This window comes from Dreissena polymorpha, chromosome 4, assembly GCF_020536995.1.
Source record: "Dreissena polymorpha isolate Duluth1 chromosome 4, UMN_Dpol_1.0, whole genome shotgun sequence".
Lineage (NCBI taxonomy): Eukaryota > Metazoa > Mollusca > Bivalvia > Myida > Dreissenidae > Dreissena > Dreissena polymorpha.
Window position 1 is genome coordinate 26,366,241 of NC_068358.1, and position 25,009 is coordinate 26,391,249.

The window sequence follows — 25,009 nt, forward strand, 5'->3', positions numbered from 1 at the left end:
CAGAACAGGCGTGGTGCTAATTATCCTGTCATTCAGAGGGTAAATTCCGCCAAAAAATAAACTAAATTTACATAAGTTGGGGTTTAATTGGCCTTGAAGTTGCGATATAGAAATAGATGATACAATGGAATTAGATTTGGTAACACAATGTCTCACAAAGTCACATGAGGTCACAATATACTCAATAGTTTCCCTATATAATTCAATGTAAAAGCGACATCTTAGGCGAAAATAAATGCAACATTTTGCACATAGAGACCCCCATAATCATACCTTTTCTCAAAGGCCATTCTAAGCGGAGTCGATTTATGCAATTAAAAAGATATGTCATGTATAAACAAAGAAAGAACTTGTAAAAAGTCAAAATCGACTGTTTTTGCATCTTTTTTCCGGCCGTTTTCTAGTGGAATGTAACCTTTTTCAGGGCAATGTTTTACTTTAGTCTTTAAGTTTATCATATTTCAGGTATTAAGTAGTGAGCACCTGTTCATGCCCTGCTTCTTTCTCCAAAAGATAAAGCCAGAACAATAGTTTAAAGTGTACAACATGCCTTCAAATCGACTATGATATTTTTTTCGAGAGTACAGCCCTACACGAAACAGTTATTTAGTATACTGTAACCATGAGCAAATCGGACCCCTCCAATCTCGTACATACTCATAAACTTATGAAGTTTTTTCACTTAAAACAACAGACTCCGTAAAATTTCCTTTCCGACATATTGTCTCTGTCTTCAAGAAACTTGGAAATTGTAGCCAGACACTGGGATATCAATAGAATTTGATAATATGAAGTCACATCATGAAATGACTAATGGTCTTACATATTGAGGTGTTAAAATTAATGCCACAGGGTCATGTGAAGCACAGCTCGATTTTTGTAAAGGATGTCTTATGATTTTTTTTAATTTGATACAAAATTTAAATGCCTATACATTTACTGGATTAAAATTGATAAATGTGTTACAGCAGTGAGATTTTTTTTAAATATTATACAGGGTTCTGGCTGTTTTTTAGCCATTATTGTTCTTTTTCCTTATGGCCAAAAGGAACCCTTTCTTCCAGTTTAAACATTTCCAATACATCTTGATTTTATGCTGTTGAGTAATAGAAACTATTAGTCAAGAAATGTTTATGTTTGGAGTGTAGCCTTTACTCTCATAGTATTGCTTGACTGGTCATTGTCAGCTTGGATACTACTTACATGTACCCCAGGTACTCTTTTAAGTATACTAACATGTATTCCCGCCCAAAATCTGATGTCGTAAAACGGGCTGCCGATAACAGTAAAACCATTTTGTTTATCTTAAACAAACTTCTTTTTAAACAAAATGCATCAACATGTTTTATTGGGTATGAGTTCTGATAAAATTGAGGCCATTTAACAGAAAACGGACATACATGTGAACATAATTAATTTAAAAAAATAGCCGACAACAACAGATTTAGTGTTAAAATTCCCGGGTATGTTTAAGTATATTTACCGTACCCGGGGTACATGTGTTAGTAAGTATGCTTAACAGTACCCAGGGTACATGTAAGTAGTACCCGAGCTGACAATGACCAATCGAGTCATAGTATCGGTCCTCCTCATAGTATCGTGCTTTTAACTAAAAACCTTCAAGAATGCTGGAAATTTTATGTTTTTTTCAATTTTTAGAAGTTATAATTTATTTGATGGTTATTATCCCCACGCTTTTTGAAAAAAAGGTGGGGATATTGTGGTTATCTCCGCCGTCCGTCCGTCCGTCTGTCTGTCTGTCCGTCCGTCCTGGCCACTATCTCCTCCTACACTAAAAGCACTAGAACCTTGAAACTTACACACATGGTAGCTATGAGCATATGTGCGACCCTGCACTATTTGGAATTTTGATCTGACCCCTGGGTCAAAAGTTATAGCGGTTGGGGTGGGGCCGCGTCAGAAATTATCACTCATTTTTTTAGGTTATTTTACATTTACTTCTTTATTTCTACACCGATTCACTTCAAATTGATACTGGACCTCTCTTATGACAATACGGTCAATCTCAACCATGCATGGCCCCATTCCCAACCCTGGGGCGCCCCGCCCACATAGGCCACACCCACCAAAAATTTCCATTTACTATAATTTTTTCATTTCTACACGGATTCACTTCAAATTGATACTGAACTTTTGTTATGACATTAGGGTCAATCTCAACTATGCATGGCCCCAATCCCAACCCTGGGGCCTCGCCCACATAGGCCACACCACCCACCAAAAAATTCCATTTACTATAATTTTTTCATTTCTACACGGATTCACTTCAAATTGAAACTGAAATTCTCTTATGACATTAGGGTCAATCTCAACTATGCATGGCCCCATAACCAACCCTGGGGCCTCGCCCACATAGACCACACCCACCCAAAATTGCCTTTACTATAATTTCTTCATTTCTACACCGATTCACTTCAAATTGATATTGAACTTCTCTTATGACAATACAGTCAATCTCAACTATGCATGGCCCCATTACCAACCCTGGGGCGCCCCGCCCACATAGACCACACCCACCCAAAATTGCCTTTTACTATAATTTCTTCATTTCTACACCGATTCACTTCAAATTGATACTGAACCTCTCTTATGACAATACGGTCAATCTCAACTATGCATGGCCCCATTACCAACCCTGGGGCCCCGCCCACATAGACCACACCCGCCCAAAATTGCCTTTTACTATAATTTCTTCATTTCTACACCGATTCACTTCAAATTGATACTGAACTTCTCTTATGACAATACGGTCAATCTCAACTATGCATGGCACAATTACCAACCCTGGGGCGCCCTGCCCACATATGTCACACCCACCCAAAATTGCCTTTTACTATAACTTCTTCATTTCTACACCAATTCACTTCTAATTGATGATGAACTTCTCTTATGACAATACAGTCAATCTCAGCTATGCATGGCCCCATTACCAACCCTGGGGCACGCCTAGGTCAAACATTCGGCGTGGGGATACGCGTCGGCCTCTGCCGCGCCATTTCTAGTCCATGACTATAATGATGATCATTCTCATGATTTCTGGTGTTTGTTGGTCATGTTTATTTCAAATGTATATTTATTATCAAATGTTTTATAAACCGCTTATTTTTAATAAAATGTAAAAATATTTTAAAAACAACATTAGCAAGAGTTTCATTTTTCCAAAATGTTACTATTTTTAGAACAAGCACATGCGCACAGTAACAAATCTTAGCAACCAATCAAAAGGGCTGATACTATGAGACAATTGTACATGAAACAGATTACTCCAGGGAGCTCTGTCTAGCCAGTATTTTGTCAAAACATTGCCGATTTAAATGCAGTTTTCGTTGTTATGTCCATGAATACACATTTCACTATAGAGTGACATAGAAACATATGCATGTTTTTATATTTGTTCACTTCCAAAATTCTTATGTATTCATTAAGAGTGCCGATACAACGGTTAGACACGCTGCTGCTAAAGCTTATCACCAATAATTCCAAATTTGTTCATGAAAAAATTATTTGTTTCTCAATTTAAAGTAAATTAGGATTCCCAATAGGTAGTTCTCACACACAAAATGATGAGAGAAAGCCCTGTTATTTCCTCACCTGAGCACAAAGTGCTCATGGTAAACATATGTGGTCTCCCTATATCCCTCTTTCATGTACTTAGCTTGTTGCAACTCTAGAGGCTACATTTTTCATTAATTTTTAATGAAACTTTGTAACAATGTATATCTTGACAGTGAAATAATTGTAATATTCCAAGTTGGAATATCGGTCATGGGCGTCCAAAAACTAGTTCACCATGTCAATTCTTATAAAAACCATTTGTCCACGTTAATGTGGCCAGCTTTATGACTTAATCTTTCTTAAACTTGGCCTGAATGTCTATCTTGGAGAGAATGTTTATCTTTACAATATCTAGATCAAGGTTTAATAATGGTAACATGCATGTATATTATAAGCCACCATATAAAAATGACAAATGTCCTTTCACTGACAATTTTTATCCCCTGCCATAGGTGGAGGGATATTGTTTTGGCGTTGTCCGTTCATCCGTCCGTCCGTCCGTCCGTCTTTCCGTCCGGCACTTTTGTGTCTGGAGCCATATCTTGGAAGTGCCTTGGCAGATTTCATTGAAACTTGGTATGAGTATATATATGGATAAGAGGATGATGCACGCCAAATGGCATTGTACACCATCGGATAATAACGGAGTTATGGCCCTTTGTATCTTGAAAAATGCTTTTTCTGTGTGTCCGGAGCCATATCTTGGAAGTGCTTTGACGTATTTCATTGAAACTTGGTATGAGTATATATATGGATAAGAGGATGATGCACATTGGCATAGTCCATCAGTCCAGAAAACTTTTGTGTCCAGAAGTATAATCGCAGAAGATATCAATTCAACGAATTTGCTTGTTTATACTAAATTCTGGTGGAATGGGGATATGCTCGCTTGAATGTAAAAAACTCATTTACGGAAGCTGCAGTCAGTATTCTACTTACTATGTATAATGATTTGGCAAGTATAAAATAAATTAAAAATGTCATTATTTACCAGCAATTTATGTGAAATATTAAATGTGTACTTTCATCTTTATTATGAACTATTCTAAACTGCTCCGGAAGATACAGTGTTGTGAAATGATTCGGTTATATATAGTTTGATACCTGCTGAGAACTACTTTTTTTCCAAAATTTGAATTCTCACCCCTGTAAAGTGTAATGTTTTTTCTTTTTCTTTCAGATAAATTTAAACCACAACCATGGATGGGTTTTACACAAAGGCAGTTCATTTTTATGATGAAGTTTTTGCCAAGAAAGGTATGCATATTGTTGTTGTTGTTTTTGCTATTTTGATGACCTTTTTACAGGCATCTGTCCGCGTGTGGTGCGCATTGTCAATCTATAGTTTATTACCACATTTGTAATCAAATTTTGATGAGACTTAGCTAGAATGATTATCTGCAGCCAATTGTATATATATGGATAACTTAAGGCAATCCAAAAGATAACCTTTTTGGGATAAAGATAACCAAAGTCAAATACCTTGGCTACATCTTATAGAAAATGTATCCAAAACGTGCACCTGTTTGATGCAATCACTTACCAAAAAAAGATATCTTAAAATTAAAGTAAACAGAAAATTTCGGCTTGATAAGAGTTATCAAGATTCAGACAATTGGCTGCTGGGTAATAACTTGTCCGAGATAGAATCTGGGTCACATTTGTCCAAAAACTAGGTCGCCATGTAAAATCCTAGAAAAACTTTGTTTTGCTGAAAAAGCCCCATTTATTTCTCAATCAAGGTGAATGTTAATCTTGAGAAAAGAAGTATTAATCTGGGTGTGCATTCAAAAACCAGGTCAAATTTCAGAAAAAACTTCTTACCACTCTTGAGGCCACATTTAGGACTCAGCTTGATGAAATTTAGAATTTTCCTCTATGCTAAATCTTAGCTGAAGTATGGGTCATGTGCTTTAAAGAAAAGGTTACCAATTCAGATCGTGTAAATCGATGCATTTATGTAATCTTTTTAACCAGGTTTTCCGAAGGAAAAAACTGGTTATTAGATTGGCGAATGCGGGCGGGCTGGCTGGCTGGCGGGCTGGCGGAATAAGCTTGTCCGGGCCATAACTATGTCGTTCATTGTCAGATTTTAAAATCATTTGGCACATTTGTTCACCATCATTGGACGGTGTGTCGCGCGAAATAATTACGTCGATATCTCCAAGGTCACACTTTGAGTTCAAAGGTCAAAAATGGCCATAAATGAGCTTGTCCGAGCTATAACTATGTCGTTCATCGTCAGATTTTAAAATCATTTGGCACATTTGTTCACCATCATTGGACGGTGTGTCGCGCGAAATAATTACGTCGATATCTCCAAGGTCAAGGTCACACTTTGAGTTCAAAGGTCAAAAATGCCCATAAATGAGCTTGTCCTGGCCATAACTATGTCATTCATTGTGAGATTTTAAAATCATTTGGCACATTTGTTCACCATCATGGGACGGTGTGTCCCACGAAAGAATCACGTCAATATCTCCAATGTCAAGGTCGCCACGACTAAAAAAAGATTTAAAAAAAAAAAAAACTTACAAAGGGGGTTAATTTTTTTTGTTCATTTCAAAAGTTCAGTTTGAGTTTTCTCCCTTTATCAGATTTTTTTTTCACAATGAAAACCTGGTTTTGTGACAATTTTGTCCCTTGTTATTTAATATATTATACTGTTTGTAAGTTTTAAATAAATTTTAAATGCATGTCTCTGACTGCAATAAATGAATTCTGTAATAGACCAATCAGGTTACTTGCATATTTTGAGTGGTGGGCTAATTTACCCATGATGGAAGCTTTTTAACCAGGTTTTCCGAAGGAAAAAACTGGTTATTAGATTGGCGAATGCGGGCGGGCTGGCTGGCTGGCTGGCTGGCGGGCTGGAAGGCGGGCGGAACAAGCTTGTCTGGGCCATAACTATGTTGTTCATTGTCATATTTTAAAATCATTTGGCACATTTGTTCACCATCATTGGACGGTGTGTCGCGCGAAATAATTACGTCGATATCTCCAAGGTCAAGGTCACACTTTGAGTTCAAAGGTCAAAATTGGCAATAAATGAGCTTGTCTGGGCCATAACTATGTCATTCATTGTGAGATTTTACAATTATTTGGCACATTTGTTCACCATCATGGGACGGTGTGTCGCACGAAAGAATCACGTCAATATCTCCAATGTCAAGGTCACCACAACTTAAAATGGATTTATTTTGAAACAAACTTACAAAGGGGGTTAATTTTGTTTGTTCATTTCAAAAGTTTAGTTTGAGTTGTCTCCCTTAATCAGATTTTTTTTCACAATGAAAACCTGGTTTTGTGACAATTTTGTCCCTTGTTGGAGGTTTAAATCATATTTATCATTTAAAGTTTGCTACACATTTACTTGGTCAGCTTTATAAGTAGTCATTTACAATAACATTCAAAATTCAGTAAGAACAAGTTGTTTGCAGGTCTTAGCTTTTACTTAAATGCTCTGATACCAAATATAGGAGAATTTTCTGCTATCCAGAGTTGAATCACAGCGATCTTTTGTCACATGGATTTGTTTTTATAATGGAAGGAGCAGCAGATGAGGATTTTTGTTCAGATCAACAACAAATTTTTAGTGTACAAATATTACTAAAATAAATTGTTTTGCAATTTGTTCTAGATTGGGACTATATTTTAGCTAGACTGATTTCCCTTCATCTTTTTGTTTGTGCTTTTTCAAAAGACTGAAAAGGCACAGGTTATAATACGGTATTGTTGGTAAATTTAGCTTAATGGACATTTATCCTTGCAATAAATGGGGATGAATTTAAATTGTTAGTGGTAAAACACATATCGGTTTGAACAAATCTGTTTTACTTTTCCACTTACATATGCATGCATTTGTAGTCCAGATTTAGAAAATTAATTAAAGGCATATCTTTCTAGATTCAAGTTTTAAAGGCTGTATTTTGGACCCTTAGGTTCTGATGAGAAGCAAACAGCATCAGACCTAAGCAAACTGCGAGTAACAGGCAGGCTGTTCTGGTTTTATGCTGGTTGCATAAAGCCATTTTCACTTTGCTTCTGAGCGGGAAAGATTTAAATGCCAGCGTCTATCTATGCGTACAAATATACAAATGATTTCCTTCCAGATCCAAGGGTGGATGACTGGTTCATGATGTCATCACCGCTTCCAAGCATAGTCATCTGCATTCTGTATGTGATTATCATCAAGCTGGGTCCATGGATCATGAAAGACAGGCAGCCACTTGGTTTAAGGAACGTCATGCTTGCTTACAACTTTGTCATGGTTCTACTCTCCACATTTTGTTTTGTAGAGGTATAGTTACATGTATGTTATTCTTCTATTTATTGGAATTCTTTATTAAGTCATTGTGGCTTTGAATCAGTAACAAAAGCTGTTTGCAAACATATTGATTTTGAATGGGACCTATATGATGTAGCAGTCACACTGTTTGTCAATTTTACAATAAGTTAGAACAAATAAAAATCATCATTAGATGATGTGTTGCAGGCAGCACTTGTCTCCCTTACTCAAAGGTCAAGGGCACACTTTGAGATGTCAAATAAACTTTACTATTAAACAGGTTGTTTGGACTGTAATTTTTTATTCATCAAGCAATTTTTAAATAACTCCCCCCAAATGACCACCAACAGGAGATAAGTGTTGTTTGTATCCCACATCTCCCTACCTCAAAGGTTAAAGTCACACATAGAGGTTAAAAGTCACATTTGGGTTGTTTTTGACGTAACATATTGTGGGGTTTTGAGACAAAAATGCAAATTGGTAGTATCCATGCCCTATGGGACACCTGTCTTGTTATTCAAAAACATCATTAATACTATTACTACGCTGAAGCACCCTTTTGTAGTTTTGATTTGGGATTTGTTCATGTTAAACCTGACTGTTTTAGCTTACATGAGCACAAAGTGCTGATGGTGAGCTATGGTGATCCTCCTATGTCCAGCTTCCATGGTTGTGTGGTGTCTGGTGTGCTGTTTAAGTCGTCAACGTTTAGCTGTTACCACTTTAGAGGACACATTTTTATGCCCTCGGTAGGGTGGCATATAGCAGTTGAACTGTCCGTCAGTATGTCTGTGTGTCAGTATGTCAGTAAGTCCGTCTGAAAAAACTTTAACATTGGCCATAACTTTTTATGCCCCCGGTAGGGTGGCATATAGCAGTTGAACTGTCCGTCAGTCAGTATGTCAGTCTGTCCGTCCGTCCAAAAAAACTTTAACATTGGCCATAACTTTTTAAATATTTAAGATAGCACCTTGATATTTGGCATGCATGTGTATCTCATGGAGCTGCACATTTTGAGTGGTAAAATTTCAAGGTTTACATCATCCTTCAAGGTCTAGGGTCGAAAAAACAAAGTCAAGGGAAGTAATAAGCTTTAAATGGACATAGTTATCTGACCTGCTCACGTCTATATTTTTGTTAAATAAATCAAAGCGGCGCAGTAGTAAAAGGTCAAGGTCATCCTTTACGGTCTAAGGTAAAAAATACAGATTTAAGGGAAGTAATATGCTTTAAAAAGGGAGAAAATTATTCAATATTTAACATAGCCACTTTATATATTTGGCATGCATGTGTATTTTATGGAGCTGCACATTTTGAGTGGTGAATCTACAGTCACGGTAGTGGCTTTTAATTATTTGCTACTAAAAATAGAGATTTGTTACAGACAAATATTTTTAAGGGAAGTAATTTATATAAAAAATCATCTCATATTATATATTTCCTTACGAAGAATTGAAGATCTTTTCACAGTTACTGTACAAATTTATTATTTCGATTATTTATAACCCAAATGATTGATTTTTCAAAGTTTTTTTTTTTAATGATATAATTATAATTTCTTTAATGTTCATTACATACCTGTGGACTTGTGTCCATAGATAGATCAACTCTGGCTATGATCTCTTTTAAACCACAGGGCTTGGTTGTCAGTGATGTCTGACATGGTAAGACCCTCTTCTCCCCCCCCCCCCCCCGGTTGGATTCGACATAATTCAAGGGAAGTAATAACCTTTAAAGGGAGATGATTTCTATACCTGCCAAATGATGAATATAAATTTTATTTCAATTCGGCGCAGTAGGGGGCATTGTGTTTCTGACAAACATATCTCTTGTTCACTATTGAAGATAGCAAGTTCAAGGTCATCTTTCAAGGTCAAATGTCAAATTTATGGTGTCTGTCCTTCCAAAAACTTTAACATTGGCCATAACTTTTTCAATATTGAAGATAGCAACTTGATATTTGGCATTCATGTATCTCATGGAGCTGAACATTTTGAGTGGTGAAAGGTGAAGGTGAAGGTCATCCTTTAAGGTCAAATGTCAAATATATGGCATCTGTCCGTCCGAAAACTTCAACATTGACCATAACTTTTTCAATATTGAAGATAGCAACTTGATATTAGGCATGAATGTGTATCTCATGAAGCTGCACATTTTGAGTGATGGAAGTTCAAGGTCATCCTTCAAAGTCAAAGGTCAAAAAATAAGAAAGATTCAATGCGGCGTTCTCCTGAAGCTGCACATTGTGAGTGGTGGAAGGTCAAGGTCATCCTTCAAGGTCAAGGTCATCTTTCAATGTCAAAGGTAAAAAAAAAATCAAAGCGGCGTTCTTATGAAGCTGCACATGTTGAGTGGTGGAAGTTCAATGTCAAGGTCATCCTTCAAGGTCAAGATCATCCTTTAAGGTCAAAGGTAAAAAAAAAAAAAATTCAAAGCGGCATTATCATGAAGCTGCACATTTTGAGTGGTGGAAGTTCAAGGTCAAGGTCATCAGTCAAGGTCATCCTTCAAGGTCAAAGGTAAAAAAAATAATTCAAAGCGGCGTTCTCACAAAAGCTGCACATTTTATGTGGTGGAAGTTCAAGGTCAAAGGTCATCCTTCAAGGTCAAAGGTCAAAAATAATAATTTCAAAGCGGCGCAATAGGGGGCATTGTGTTACTGACAAACACATCTCTTGTCCATATAATCTTGATGAAACTTGGTCAGATTGTTTATTTAGACAATGCCTATAGAAATTGTGTTACCACTTTAGAGGCCAAATTTATGGCCCAATCTAAATAACACTTGGTCAAGATAATAATCTTGACATTTTTTAGGCCAAGCCGGAATGTAGGTCACATGCATCCAAATGTCAAAGTCATTGATTAAAAACTTAGATAAACCTTGTAACTACTGTACTCTAATACTCTGAATGCCAAATTTATCCCTCAATTTCAATGACACTAGGTCAGGTATGTCTCAAAACACTAGATCACCAGGGGTGGTATTCCAGAAACATCTTTAGTCATTCCTTAAATAATTTCACTTAAGTTCAAAATTACAATGTCTTTAATTTCTTTACTAGTTAAGGAATCTCATGTCTCTTTTGGTATTTCTAAAATAACATTGACATAATTATGTTATTTTGATGTAATTCTTGATGCCAAACTATTGCAATAGGAAATGAAACAGTTAAGAACATTTCACAATTTAACGATAAGAATGCAATTTAACTTAAGATGCTTCTGGATTACGACCCCAAGTCCAATCTGAGAAATCATGTTGCCATTCTAAGGCCACATTTATGAGTCAGCATTGATGAAACATAATCAAACATTTATCTTGACAACATGAAGGCAGTGTTCGAAATTCACACTAGCCCGATAGCCCGGGGCTAGTTGATCTCGTTTCGGGCTACTGAATTTCCCTAGGTACTAGCCCGATTGGGCTAGTGATTTTTCCATCTTTGGAAAATTAAAAATACTCAGAAATATTATTTTCATCCATCTTTTGAACCATATCTAGCATTTTTGTAGCGTTGTATTGCATTTCCTCACCTTCCCGATCATGTTGACATGACAAGAGTTTGAATGACGATTTTTGTTTGACACTGTGCGTTTAAAATGCGGATCTGCCCAGGTTGTTCAATATTCGGTGCTTTCCGAAAACCGTTCGATTCTATGAATGTTGTAGATGCTCGCCATCTTGAATTTTTAATTATCTCTTGGCGAATTAAAGCATTGCAATATCATATTTTAAAAGAATATATCAACCAAATTATATATTACTTATCAAACGATATGCATATACAAAAGACGTATCTCGATATGTTTTCGGACAGTCGTTTTCAGATACGTATTCTGTCGATTTTAATTTATTTTCGACGTTCTTGATGAAAACAAATAGAATGATGAATACACATGCGGTGTTACGGATGGTCTGGTTGATAATATTTCGCATTGTACTCACCAGAATTGGACCTAAAAAGACTATAAAAAAAGAACAATAAGCTAGGGGGATTGGACTCTGTCCTCTATTCGCTTTATCCTACGGCCTCAGACTCTCGGCTTAATTTTTCGGATTTCAAATTTGGGACAATTGAGACCTATCATATTTTACAGACAGGATATAAACCTTTGCATCTTGACTGCATATTCTAGGTATTGATTGACGAGTACCTGCATACATAAATATTATAAACGTATTGAGTCATTGAAATATTATAATAACATTTCCAGTAAATTGGGATGAACTGTTATTTGCAATTCTTATCAATTACACCCTACCTGCAATAAAAACTATCCAGAACTGTCCAAAATATAAACTTCTTTTAAAAACATGTGAAAAAAGGTTCGGGCTAGTAAACTTTGGTTTAATAGTGAAAAACTCAATCTGGTAGCCCGAACGAGCTAGTGGTTTCAAAAATGAAATTCGCACACTGTGAAGGCCATCTTTCAATCTGGTTTATGTGTGTTCAAGAACTTGATCAACTGGTCAAGTCTTCAGCAATAGGTGTCAGTAAACTCAGGTGAGGGTGTATGGGCTATCATGGCCCTTGTGCTATGTTTATTATCCACTGTATACGTGCTATTTCCAGTTTGGAGTGGCGGGCTGGTTCACGGGGTATTCATTTGGCTGTGAGGAGGTCGACTACTCCAATTCTCCCAAAGCCTTACGGGTGAGTAACATGCAGTATGTAGTGTGGTAGATCTTTGTTAGGAAATCGTAGAAATGCATGATACTGTAATTGGTAAAAATGTGTGATACTTTAAATAGTATGAATGCTTGCTACTTTATATCGTAGAAATGCATTTTACTTGAAATTGTAGGCAAAGCATGATACAGTAGACTCTGTCAATACCGGACTCTCTGAATACCGGAACTCTCCCGATATCGGACGGTCGGGCCAGTCCCGTATTTTCTCCTATTTCTTTGTTAAAAAAATGTTGATTAAACCGAACTTTCTGTAAACCGGAAACCGGACGGGTATCTCTGTAAATTTGGTCATTTTCAACGTAAAATACATTGAGTATACCTGACGGTTTAAATTCTCAAGATGCCCGAGGCGTGAAAATAACAATACCTAGTCAGCACAGCGAGTGCGGTGTCACACATTTTGCTCTCGCAAGTATCGATAATCGGATTAAACATACCATAAAGGAGTCAAGTCGTTATCGCGCTATGGGAGTCCGATTAAGTAATGTAAAACAAACTGTGAATGTCTATAATAGACTTGCGGTAACACCAAAAAGTGATTGACTCGATCGTTTTATTAATTATTTATTATCGCCTATGATAAACAATTTAATTAAAAAATTAATGCATGCCGTTGCTACGATCACTTTCTTGTGATCTTCTCGGTTATTTTAAAAGATCTTATAGCCATGTTTTTAACATAAAGGAGAAATGTGCTTTCAAGCAAAGAGTGATCTTGGACTTTTTCGTGAAATCGTATTCTTCAAGAATTAGTAGGTTTTGAGATTATGAGATCAAAAACTTTATTGACATCAAATTAAAAAGGTTAGAAAACATTAAACTAAATTTTGCAAAAATATCATTCTGTAATTTCACCATAGCTGACTCCAAAAATGCACACGTCATAAACTCCGTAATATTATTGGCTAAATACTTTATCTTTAAATGCAAACAGGAAAAAGCAACACCGCAAATAGATGCTTTTGTATCTTTTTTAGCTCATCTATTTTTTGAAAAAAAATTATGAGCTATTGTCATCACCTTGGCGTCAGCGTCGGCGTTGGCGTCCGGTTAAGTTTTGTGTTAAGGTCCACTTTTCTCAGAAAGTATCAATGCTATTGCATTCAAACTTGGTACACTTACTTACTATCATGAGGGGACTAGGCAGGCAAAGTTAGATAACTCTGGCGTGCATTTTGACAGAATTATGTGCCCTTTTTATACTTAGAAAATTGAAAATTTTGGTTAAGTTTTGGGTTTAGGTCCATTTTATTCCTTAAGTATCAAAGCTATTGCTTTCATACTTGCAACACTTACTAACTATCATAAGGGGACTGTGCAGGCAAAGTAATGTAACTCTGACTCAGACTGGCATTTTGACAGAATTATGTGCCCTTTTTATACTTAGAAAATTGAAAATTTGGTTAAGTTTTGTGTTTTAGTCCACTTTACCCCTAAACTACCGTATTTTACCATGCATAGCGCGCAGTTTTTTACCTTCAAATTTCAAATTTAAAATTCAGTGCGCGTAATACATTGACACAACGCTTTCCTGGTTGCTAAATTGCAAAAAATCCATTTCGTAATTGTAAATCTTCACAATTGCCGCCATTTTTTTTACTGCAGAAAACTACACCCTATAATGTTATAGACTGAAGGGGCCGTTGTCAAAACAACAAATAGCGGGAAAGGGTAGGAATGAACAGGGTAGTAACAGTTTTGACAAAAATTAAAAGATGAATAAAATGTCTTTGTTGGTGTTTTCACAAAAATTAAAAGATGAAAAAAATGTTGCTCAATTAAGCAACCAGGAAAGCATTGCCTCATTAAAAAAATCCAGGTATATCGATCCCCACATCGTCGCGGTATTGTTTGTTAAAGTTTTTGTTATCATAAAAACTCGTTGATTTACAACGCAAAACGTCTTATTTGAACTGACGCTAATTATTTCAATCATATTTCACAATTTCGCTTTTGCTTTATTTTGATAATTTAATCCAAACTTTAATGTTAGCAATTCCGAAAATTTGCACTCTATGTGAATTGACAGTTTGACGTCATCAAAGGAAAACCGCTTCCTGTCTGAAGCAATAAAGCGACAAGTTTCTCGCCGACAAAATTGGCTTCCTTTGTCTTGCAATCAACATGCCGAACCAATCGTGTGTTTGTTTCTCAATGGCAATCGTTCAAATAAATAAAAGCACGTGCAAAGCTCCGCCTTCGAACCTTTTGCAGAGAATGGAGGTGGAGTTTAACGGTTAATTGAGCAAGTGTTTAACGTAAGTTGAGTTCCGATTTGCCTGAATAACTTGGCCCTAAGCATTGAAACGACGAATACATTTATCAATAATTTTCTGATCATTAAAGCATTAATATGCTACTGCGCAAGTATACTACGTAGGTTACAATCCAACAATAGAGATGTAGACTCGTTTTATTTTCTTTCAATAGAGACAAACAAATGATATTTGTCTAATGGCTTTACGCCGATAACGCCAACTGTATGGAATCGAGCGTTCAGGTGTATTGTTTGTCTCACTATAAATACTTATCAACTAGACGCAGTGAAGGCTCGAAATACCAGGTCAAACTGGATTTAATGGGGAGCATCTCTTAATGGGGAAATATTTCAGTCGATGAAAAATAAAATGGGATCCACGGACGATTTGCGTAAATTGGACATTGCGATGTTGCGGGTCTGCAGAAGACTATGTCATACGATGTTGTGAGCGGCAGGTAATGAAAATGTTACACTGTTCAAATGTGAGGAAAAGGTAATAGTGGTTCAAATTTAACGCGCAGGTGTCTTAAAAAGCACGCGCAGTGCGCGTCAATAAGGACATAAACGGTGTTCTCAAGAGAATAATCTTAAAAATTGTCGAAAATATAGTGCTGTGCAACCCATACTCCTGATCGTATTAACGCTCCCTATAACTTTATAACAAAAAATTAAGCGCCCGAAAAACTCAGAATAAATGATTGTTCAATATAAGAATGGCGGCCATTTTTGGCCCAATTTTCAGGTTTTCGGTCTTGAATTCTTTTTTTTCTCCATTTTGGCTTTAAAAAATCGCATGCGCGTTATACATGGGAGCGCGCTATACATGGTAAAATACGGTATCATAGATATTGCTTTCATACTTGGAACACTCACAAACTATCATAAGGGTACAAAAAAAAGACAAGTTGCATAACTCTGGATGTCATTTTTACGGAATTATGGCCCTTTTTTGACTTAGTAACTTTGAATATATGGTTAAATTTTGTGTTTCGATCCACTTTACTTCTAAAGTATCAAGTCTATTGCTTTCAAACTTCAAATACTTTCATGCAATCATGAGGTTACTGTACCTGGCAAGTTGAATTTTACCTTGACCTTTGAATGACCTTGACTCTCAAGGTCAAATTATTAAATTTTGCTAAAAATGCCATAACTTCTTTATTTATGATTAGATTTGATTGAAACTTTGACAAAACTACTCTTACCTGACATACCACAATAGACTCCACCCAAATCATCCCCTGTGCCCTCCCCCCTCCCCCGAATCTCCCCCAAACTCCCCCCCCGAAACCCCCCCCTAATTTTTTCTCACAAATGACCACCACACCCTAACACTATACTATACCCCCATCACCCCACCCACCCACCCCCCCCCCAATTATTTTTTTTGAAACGGTTAAAAAACACAAATTTTAATTTTTATTATTTTATCTTTGAAATACCGTCCAACCATCGCACCCAAGAATACCCCCCCCACCCCCCCTCCCCCCCACCCCCGAATTCCCCCCCCCCCCTATTTTTTTTTAAGATCATCTCACAAATGACCACCACATCCTATACCCCCCACACCCCCCCCCCCCAATTATTTTTTTTGAAACGGTTAAAAAACACAAATATTTATTTTTATTATTTTATGTTTGAAATACCGTCCAACCATCGCACCCAAGAATCCCCAACCCCCCCCCCCCCCCCCACCCACCCCCCCCCCCCCCGAATTTTTTTTAAATTTTATTTTTGCATTTTTTTTCGCATTTTTGGAAGATAATGTAATAAATGTCCACGCCCCCACACTATAAACCCCTCTTCACTTTACCCCTCCCTCTTTGTGATTGAAAATGAGAGTCCCTCCCTTCACCTTTAAAAAGAAAATAGATGAGCGGTCTGCACTTGCAAGGCGGTGCTCTTGTTTAATAATCGAATTAAACTCGAGGAATTAATAGCAACAACACCAAATAAATTACATATATTTTATACTCACTGGACATTTGTAATTTAGGTACACCTACCCAAAAGCAACATACACTTTTCTTTTTCTTATTTTTGGTTTTTGTGTTTCTATCCATATATTTATGTAACTTTGTGATCTATTCCATGTTGGTGAACCTAAAAACATATTTATTCACACCAACCATAGTCTTCACTGATGCTTTGTATCATAATTATATCGAGAAAAATGTGAAACAAATATATTAAAAACCAGTGATTAATCTAGAAGTTTGCTTCAATGAGTCCCAGGACTCACATATTTGAAAACAATGAGTCCCATAGAAATTCAATGAGTCCCAAACTTTATTCATGAGTCCTTGCGTGTTTTCCCTGGGGGCTGAAGAAAATAGCACAGCTTTATCTTTATCAGATGAGCCCTTTTGCAAAGCTACAGCCAGGCTTTGTTTCATTTGGGGTACAACACGTACAGCATTTACATGGTCTGGGTGACCTGCATGTCGTACCAAAGTTGTATTCTGGTAGTTTCTATTGTGCATTTGTTGAACCATGCTATTTTTAGCGTTGTTCTCGTCGCAAATAGAACAATACATAAAGTTGTCATGCGTGTCTGTTCTTTCAACAAATCTAAGCCAAGAGTACATTGAAAGCCATTTGGTCAAAAACTCACGTTTCTTTGGCTGGCTTACATCTCGGACGCTTGCGCTTGGTTGTTCCTTCTCTTCGTTAACACTCGCGGATAAATCGAGCGAGTCATCATGTCCGCCAGTATCGGGCCGCCAAAAATTAACAAGAGTTTGCTGCTTTGTGTCAAGCTTTAACACTTTCTTTGGTGGCATTTTTTCTTAATGCAGCCGAACGAATATTATCATCCGGGCTCTTTAAAATTAATCTCGACGAAGCAAATTTAGAACGAATACACTGATTGGTTATTTTTAGCATATGCGGCTCTGTAAGCCAATGAAAATGTGTCTTGTAGAATTTTAACAGCGTGATACATACGGCGTCGTAAAATATATGCATTCGTGAGAAATACAAACACGGATTTGTATGCGTCCTCGAGGACGCTCATACTTCGCTACGGTGCGTTTTTTCCGATTTTGATGCGTCAGAGACGCAGGACGAGGACCTAGATTAATCACTGAAAAACTATGTATTTCATACATTATATGTTCTGCAATTATGTAATAAATATATTACGATGGAAATAAAAAAAATGGAATAACAGAAAAAAGGTTTTGAGATTATGAATATCTTAAAAAATATCTTAAAAAATAATTATGATGCTGTTGTATGCTTGTGTGTATGTTTAATGATAATAAATTGTGTATCTACAACAATCTTATTCGTGTCGTCACTCGCCTATATGACAAATGCCACGTATGTACATGTATAAAGCACCACGCTCGCTTTGGGATTAATCAAAACAAGGCTGTATGGATTATTTTTTGCTTTTAATCGATTAAAAACACATTTTTAGCTCATCTATTTTTTGAAAAAAAAATTGAGCAATTGTCATCACCCTGGCGTCGGCGTTGGCCTGCGGTTAAGTTTTGCGTTAAGGTCCACTTTTCTCAGAAAGTATCATTGCTATTGCATTCAAACTTGGTACACTTACTAACTATCATGAGAGGACTGGGCAGGCAAAGTTAGATAACTCTGGCGTTCATTTTGACAGAATTATGTGCCCTTTTTATACTTAGAAAATTGAAAATTTTGGTTAAGTTTTGCGTTTAGGTCCGTTTTTCTCAGAAAGTATCAATGCTGTTGCATTCAAACTTGGTACACTTACTTTCTATCATGAGGGGACTGGGCAGGCAAAGTTAGATAACTCTGGTGTGCAGTTTGACAAAATTATGTGCCCTTTTTATACTTAGAAAATTGAAAATTTTGGTAAAGTTTTATGTTTAGGTCCATTTTATTCCTTAAGTATCAAAGCTATTGCTTTCATACTTGCAACACTTACTAACTATCATAAGGGGACTGTGCAGGCAAAGTAATGTAACTCTGACTGGCATTTTGACAGAATTATGTGCCCTTTTAATACTTGGAAAATTGAAAATTTGTTAAAGTTTGTGTTTAGGTCCACTTTATTCCTACAGTATCAAAGCTATTGCTTTCATACTTGCAACACTTATTAACTATCATAAGGGGACTGTGCAGGCAAAGTTATGTAACTCTGACTGGCATTTGGACGGAATTATGGGCCCTTTATACTTAGAAAATTGAAAATTTGGTTAAGTTTTGTGTTTTGGTCCACTTTACCCCTAAAGTATCAAAGATATTGCTTTCATACTTGGAACACTCGCAAACTTTCATAAGGGTACAGTAAAAGGACAAATTGCATAACTCTGGTTGTCATTTTTACGGAATTATGGCCCTTTTTTTACTTAGTAACTTTGAATATATGGTTAAATTTTGTGTTTCGATCCACTTTACTTCTGAAGTTTCAAGGCTATTGCTTTCAAACTTCAAATACTTTCATGCTATCATGAGGTTACTGTACCTGGCAAGTTGAATTTTACCTTGACCTTTGAATGACCTTGACTCTCAAGGTCAAATTATTAAATTTTGCTAAAATTGCCATAACTTCTTTATTTATGATTAGATTTGATTGATACTTTGACAAAACTACTCTTACCTGACATACCACAATAGACTCCACGCAAACCATCCCCCATGCCCATCCCCCCTCCCCCTCCCCCCCCCCTGAATTCCCCCCCCCCTCGAATCCCCCCCCTAATTTTTTTTTTTTATCATCTCACAAATGACCACCACACCCTCACACTATACCCCCCCCCCACCCCACCCCCCCAAATATTTTTTTTAAACGGTTAAAAACCCAAATATTTTTTTTATTATTTTATGTTTGAAATACCGTCCAACCATCGCACCCAAGAATCCCACCAACCCCCCCCCCCTCCCCCCCACCCCCCCCCCTAATTTTTTTTTTTTTTTTTTTTTTTTTTAAGATCATCTCATTTGGAAAATAATGTAATATGTCCACACCCCCACACTATACACCCCTCTTCACTCCACCCCTCCCTCCTTTTTGATTGAAAATGAGAGTCCCTTCACCTTTAAAAAGAAAATAGATTAGCGGTCTGCACCCGCAAGGCGGTGCTCTTGTTTAAGAATGCAATTAACATCATCAGTACCTGCGTACAGTTATCACATGGTACATGTAAATGTATATGGTTTGTTTTATTTTTTATGTGATTCTGTACACAATGCATACCATGTATATTTCGGCAATATGCAAACTCTTGGTAAACCGGAACTCTATGAAAACCGGACGATCAGGCCGGTCCCGAGACCGTCCGGTTTACAGAGAGTCTACAGTACTTTAAATGTTAGAAATGCTTGATACTTGAAATGCTAGAAATGCTTGATACTTTAAATATTAGAAATGCTTGATGCTTTCTTTTTTCAATAAATAATGTAGCAACCTTTTTTTACACTCTTTACTTGTTTTTAACACCCAATTGATATATAGTATTTGTAAATTCCTTGCTTTTGCATATTAGGGAACATAAATTTTCCAAAATGTTATCACAGCCCAGTTTTGAACGGGGCCATGTAGGATAAAAAAGGGTCACTAGGTCAAATTTAAGGAACAGCATCTTAGATGCAACACTAACTGACAAAACTTGGTCACAACATTTATAAAATCATCTAGGATAAATTTCTTGACCGGTCATCTCGATCACTAGCGCCTATTAAAGCAAAAAGCTTCAAAACATTTATTTGAGGCAATTATTAATGAATTTTCAAGCTGATTTCTAATGATTTCTTTGATAAGTGAGATGTGATTCCAGTCTTATGAAAAATATGGCTTCCATGAGGTGCTGCTCTTATCCTGAATGGCTGTAGTAAAACCATTTGAACACGCTTCCAACCACATTTGTATTCAGCTCATAGTAAAACTGATAGTAGCGTTGTTATGATATCTGGGTTGAGCTCTTAAATTCAAAGTACCTTTTGTTTGTTTACAAACATGGCTGCCAGGTGTTTGGGCTTTTTATTCCCCGCCATAGGAGGAGGGATATTGTTTTGGCATTGTCTGTCCGTCCGTCTTTCCGTCCGGAGCCATATCTTGGTGCTTTGGCGGATTTCATTGAAACTTGGTATGAGTATATATATGGATAAGAGGTTGATGCACGCCAAATGTCATTGTACACCATCTGTTAATAATGGAGTTATGGCCCTTTGTATCTTGAAAAAATGCACTTGTCAAAAATAACACTTTTGTGTCCAAAAACATATTGGCGGGGGATATCAATTTAACGAATTTGCTTTTGTTAAACAGTACCTGCTCAGAACAGTTAAGTTTCTTGGGTCCGGTCTCAGTTACGTGTGTAACTCTTTTTGTCCTCTTATATCTTAAAAAAGTACCAAGTTAAAATGGTTGATGTTTCTTCATTGATAATGTATTATATGAAAATTGTTGTATTTCTTTTTAGAATTCCAGGGGAATTTTCAGCAAAGACTTTATTGACCTTCTGAATTATTTTTGAGAATATTGTAAAAATTTCAGATGGCCAATGTATGCTGGTGGTTTTACATGTCAAAGTTCATAGAATTACTGGATACTGTAAGTACATGATTTATTGTCTGTTTAAACAACAACAGATCTATGTAATTTTCGCTATTTATTTGGCATCAATAAGGTCATGTATTGATGACCTCTTCATTGATGGATTATTAATATCAATCATTTTGAAAGCATAAACATAGAAAACTACTGTTGATTTATAGCACTTGTAGTAAACAATTTTTGCATGATATTATAAAACGTTTTTGTATGTTTAGCTCACCTGCACATCATGCACACGACATGCTTTTGTGATCACCTTTTGTCCATTGTGCATCCTATTGTGACCTCTAAAACAAACAAAAAATTCTGACAAGGTTTGGCAGCCGAGCGTGGCACCCGTTATGCGGTGCTCTTGTTTTATATTATTTTACATTAACTTTTTCATTTCTACACCGATTTACTTCAAATTGATACTGAACATCTCTTATGACAATACAGTAAATCTCAACTATGCATGGCCCCATAACCAACCCTAGGGTGCCCGGCCCACATAGACCACGCCCACCCAGAATTGCCTTTTACTATAACTTCTTCATTTCTACACCGATTTACTTCAAATTAATACTGAACATCTCTTATGACAATACGGTCAATCTCAACTATGCATGGCCCTATTACCAACCCTGGGGCGCCCTCGCCCACTTGGACCACACCCACCCAAACTTGCCTTTAACTATAAATTCTTCATTTCTACACCGATTTACTTCAAATTGATACTGAACATGTCTTACGACAATACAGTCAATCTCAACTATGCATAGCCCCATTATCAACCCTGGGGCGCCCCCTGGGTCAAACATGCGGCGTGGGAATACGCTTCGGCCTCTGCCGCGCCATTTCTAGTTGGAAACTGGTTCAGGTGGGGTAAAAAACTAGGTCACTAGGTCTGGTTAAAACTAAAGCTTGTGAACACTTGAGAGCTAACCTGGGATAAAAAGTAAAGGTCACTTGGTCAAATAAAAGACAAGCACACTGGAGGACATTTAGTGCAAAATCTTCATGAAACTTGTCAAGAACATTGTGCCCAATGAGTTGTCAAATTAATTTAGGACTAGGTAATTTGAGGTAAAACAAATAAGGACAGTAGGTAAATAAAAGCTTGTGAACACTGGAAATCTTATTTGTTTGTGCAACCTGCAGAAAACGTTCCGTGAATATTTGTTCTGTTGATTTCTCTGACAAGTGAGATATGGTTTCTTTCTATAACAACCATGGCTTCAATGAGGCCTGGCAGTTTGCCTTTGTGTGAATCTTTGTGAAAAGTACCTGCTAAGAAGATGTAAATTCCTTGGGGTCTCAGGTGAGTCATCCCCTTTGTTCTCCCAAATCACTCAACTGCTTTCTATGCCTGATGATGTATATTCCTTTTAGATCTTCTTTGTGATGAGGAAGAAGTTTAACCAGTGCTCCTTTCTCCATGTCTTCCATCACGCCATCATGCCTGCCTCATGGTGGTTTGGGGTCAGATTTGTACCAGGTAAGGCATCAGTATGGGAGATACTGAGATAACACAAACAAAAATATGTATAATATTAATACTGTGCCCAAGGTGTTAAATTGCCATACATTTGAAAGACGAACAGTTATGAAATGATTGATAGTCATAAGCAATTCTTTCTCTTGAAAATCAACTATCAGAAAAGTTGAGAATGTATTTACATTTTGTGTGAATTTCAATTTCCTAATTTGTAAAATGTTGAAGGGGATTAAATGTAACCCTTTTCTGTGCATGCATGTCCAATCCTTATAAGTGATTTAGTTCATGGCTTATAGTCTTGTTTTTAAAGATTCTTTCTGGAGATCAACCTTGCTATCTTTAGTGCTTGCATTTATGAAAATTCAGAAGAAATGCATATCTTATTAGTGTTTTATAACTTTCAAAGTTGAAGCCATAGAAGTTTCATAAATTCCAGATAATTCTTAAGACTTACCATTTCTAACTCTTTGTTTTTCAAAATGTGCACCTTGGTGCAATCCCTAAAAGAATTTACAGAATTTATATAGGTAGAGGGTCTAAAAAAGCATACAACATAGAGTGCACAGATGCAAAATAATAGTATGTGAAGTAGTGATATAATGCTGTGAAAATTGTAATGTACATGAGTAAATCACAAAGAACTGTCTAAACTTCCAAGTACCTGGAGCAAAACAAATTGAGTAACAAGAACTTGCCAAACTTTAGTTTTCACAAGTTAACCGTTTACCACTCATATACCCATTTTGAGTTTGTGAAAATCATATTGTATTATGAGCCTTTCTTAGTAGATTCCAGTGTTTAAAGACTTCACTTTCAACCCTAAGATACTGATGAGCGCAAATAGCATAGCACTGTTTCTGTACAAAATACTTTGTCTTGAAGCAAAACAAAAAGAGAGGCAAATAAGTGCAATCTGTTAGTTATCACAATTCTATTGACACTTTATATGTTTGTGTTTGCAGGAGGTTTTGGTACGTTCCACGCCCTGCTGAACTCCTTCATCCACCTGGTCATGTACACTTACTACTTCATGGCCGCCCTGGGACCCAGATACCAGAAATACCTCTGGTGGAAAAAATACATGACCAAGATGCAAATTGTAAGTTCTGTGTCAATACTTATGACTATTTTGAAGGACAATGATGCTGGAGAGAGTTTCATAAATTAGTTAATGATTATCTTGTGATTTCAATACAGGTCATGTCCCCAAAGAAGCCTTATTTTAAAAATAATTATTGTATAACAGTGGGTATTTTTTGTGTCAATTATTAGTTGGGGAAATAAGTCAGTCATATTCCCAATCTCAGAAAGTATATTCCAGTATTTGATGACTGTCTAGAATTTCAAATGGAAGGTTTAAAAAATAAAAACAAATTTCAATAGTTAGTTCATTTTTCTATCCAACACGATACGTTTGAACTTAATAAATATTATATTGGAAAACATTGTAGTGTAGATTTTTACTTATTTGTTAGTAAAGAAACAAACAGCACCAGTTTCCCATTTATGTCAAAACAATGCACTTTTCATGAATTCATAGAGCCTCATCCTTATTCCCATAATGGTGAAAAAAAGTGTATCAATATAATATAAGGTATAAGATAAAGATGAAGATGAAAAACAAGGCTAAGAAAAAATATTAGTGCAATGCTTGTCAAATACTCACCTTATACCTACAATCTCTACACAATAACAACATAGTACAAGTATGTAAATACCCATCCATAAAACGTTGGATGTAAATACTCTTTTGTGATTCCAGATCCAGTTTATCCTGGTTACGGTCCACTCAGTGCAGCTCCTCTGGATGAAGGACTGTCGCTACCCACGCCTGTTCGCGTACTGGATACTCGCCTATGCTGTCATCTTCCTCGTTATGTTTGCCAATTTCTACATCCAGGCATATAAAAAGAAACCCGGTACCAGCTTCGAGTCCCATACCAATGGGAAACAGAAGAAACATTGACACGAACCTTGTTTAGTCAGTTTGCAGGTATCAACATTCAGGCTTTTAATTAATTGTAATAAATTTAGCTAATGTTTTGCAATTGTTTTGTACATGTATACTTTCAAAACTATAGAGATTTTTGTTGCCATGCATTATGTATATGAAAATCAGCACTGCATATTCACGCCATTAAAAGGTTACCAATGTAAACGAAGCGGATCAC

At 36.6% G+C, this 25,009-nt stretch overlaps 1 protein-coding gene across 1 annotated transcript; it reads left to right on the forward strand.

The window, feature by feature from the left end:
* On the forward strand, positions 1-24,804 carry LOC127878048 (elongation of very long chain fatty acids protein 7-like). The gene is made up of 8 exons (XM_052424455.1): positions 1-39; positions 4,757-4,833; positions 7,689-7,876; positions 12,442-12,522; positions 21,302-21,358; positions 22,733-22,838; positions 23,801-23,937; positions 24,601-24,804. The coding sequence occupies exons 2-8, from the start codon at positions 4,776-4,778 to the stop codon at positions 24,802-24,804; spliced, it is 831 nt and encodes a 276-aa protein (XP_052280415.1). The 5' UTR covers positions 1-39; positions 4,757-4,775.
* Positions 24,805-25,009: the final 205 nt, after the last annotated feature.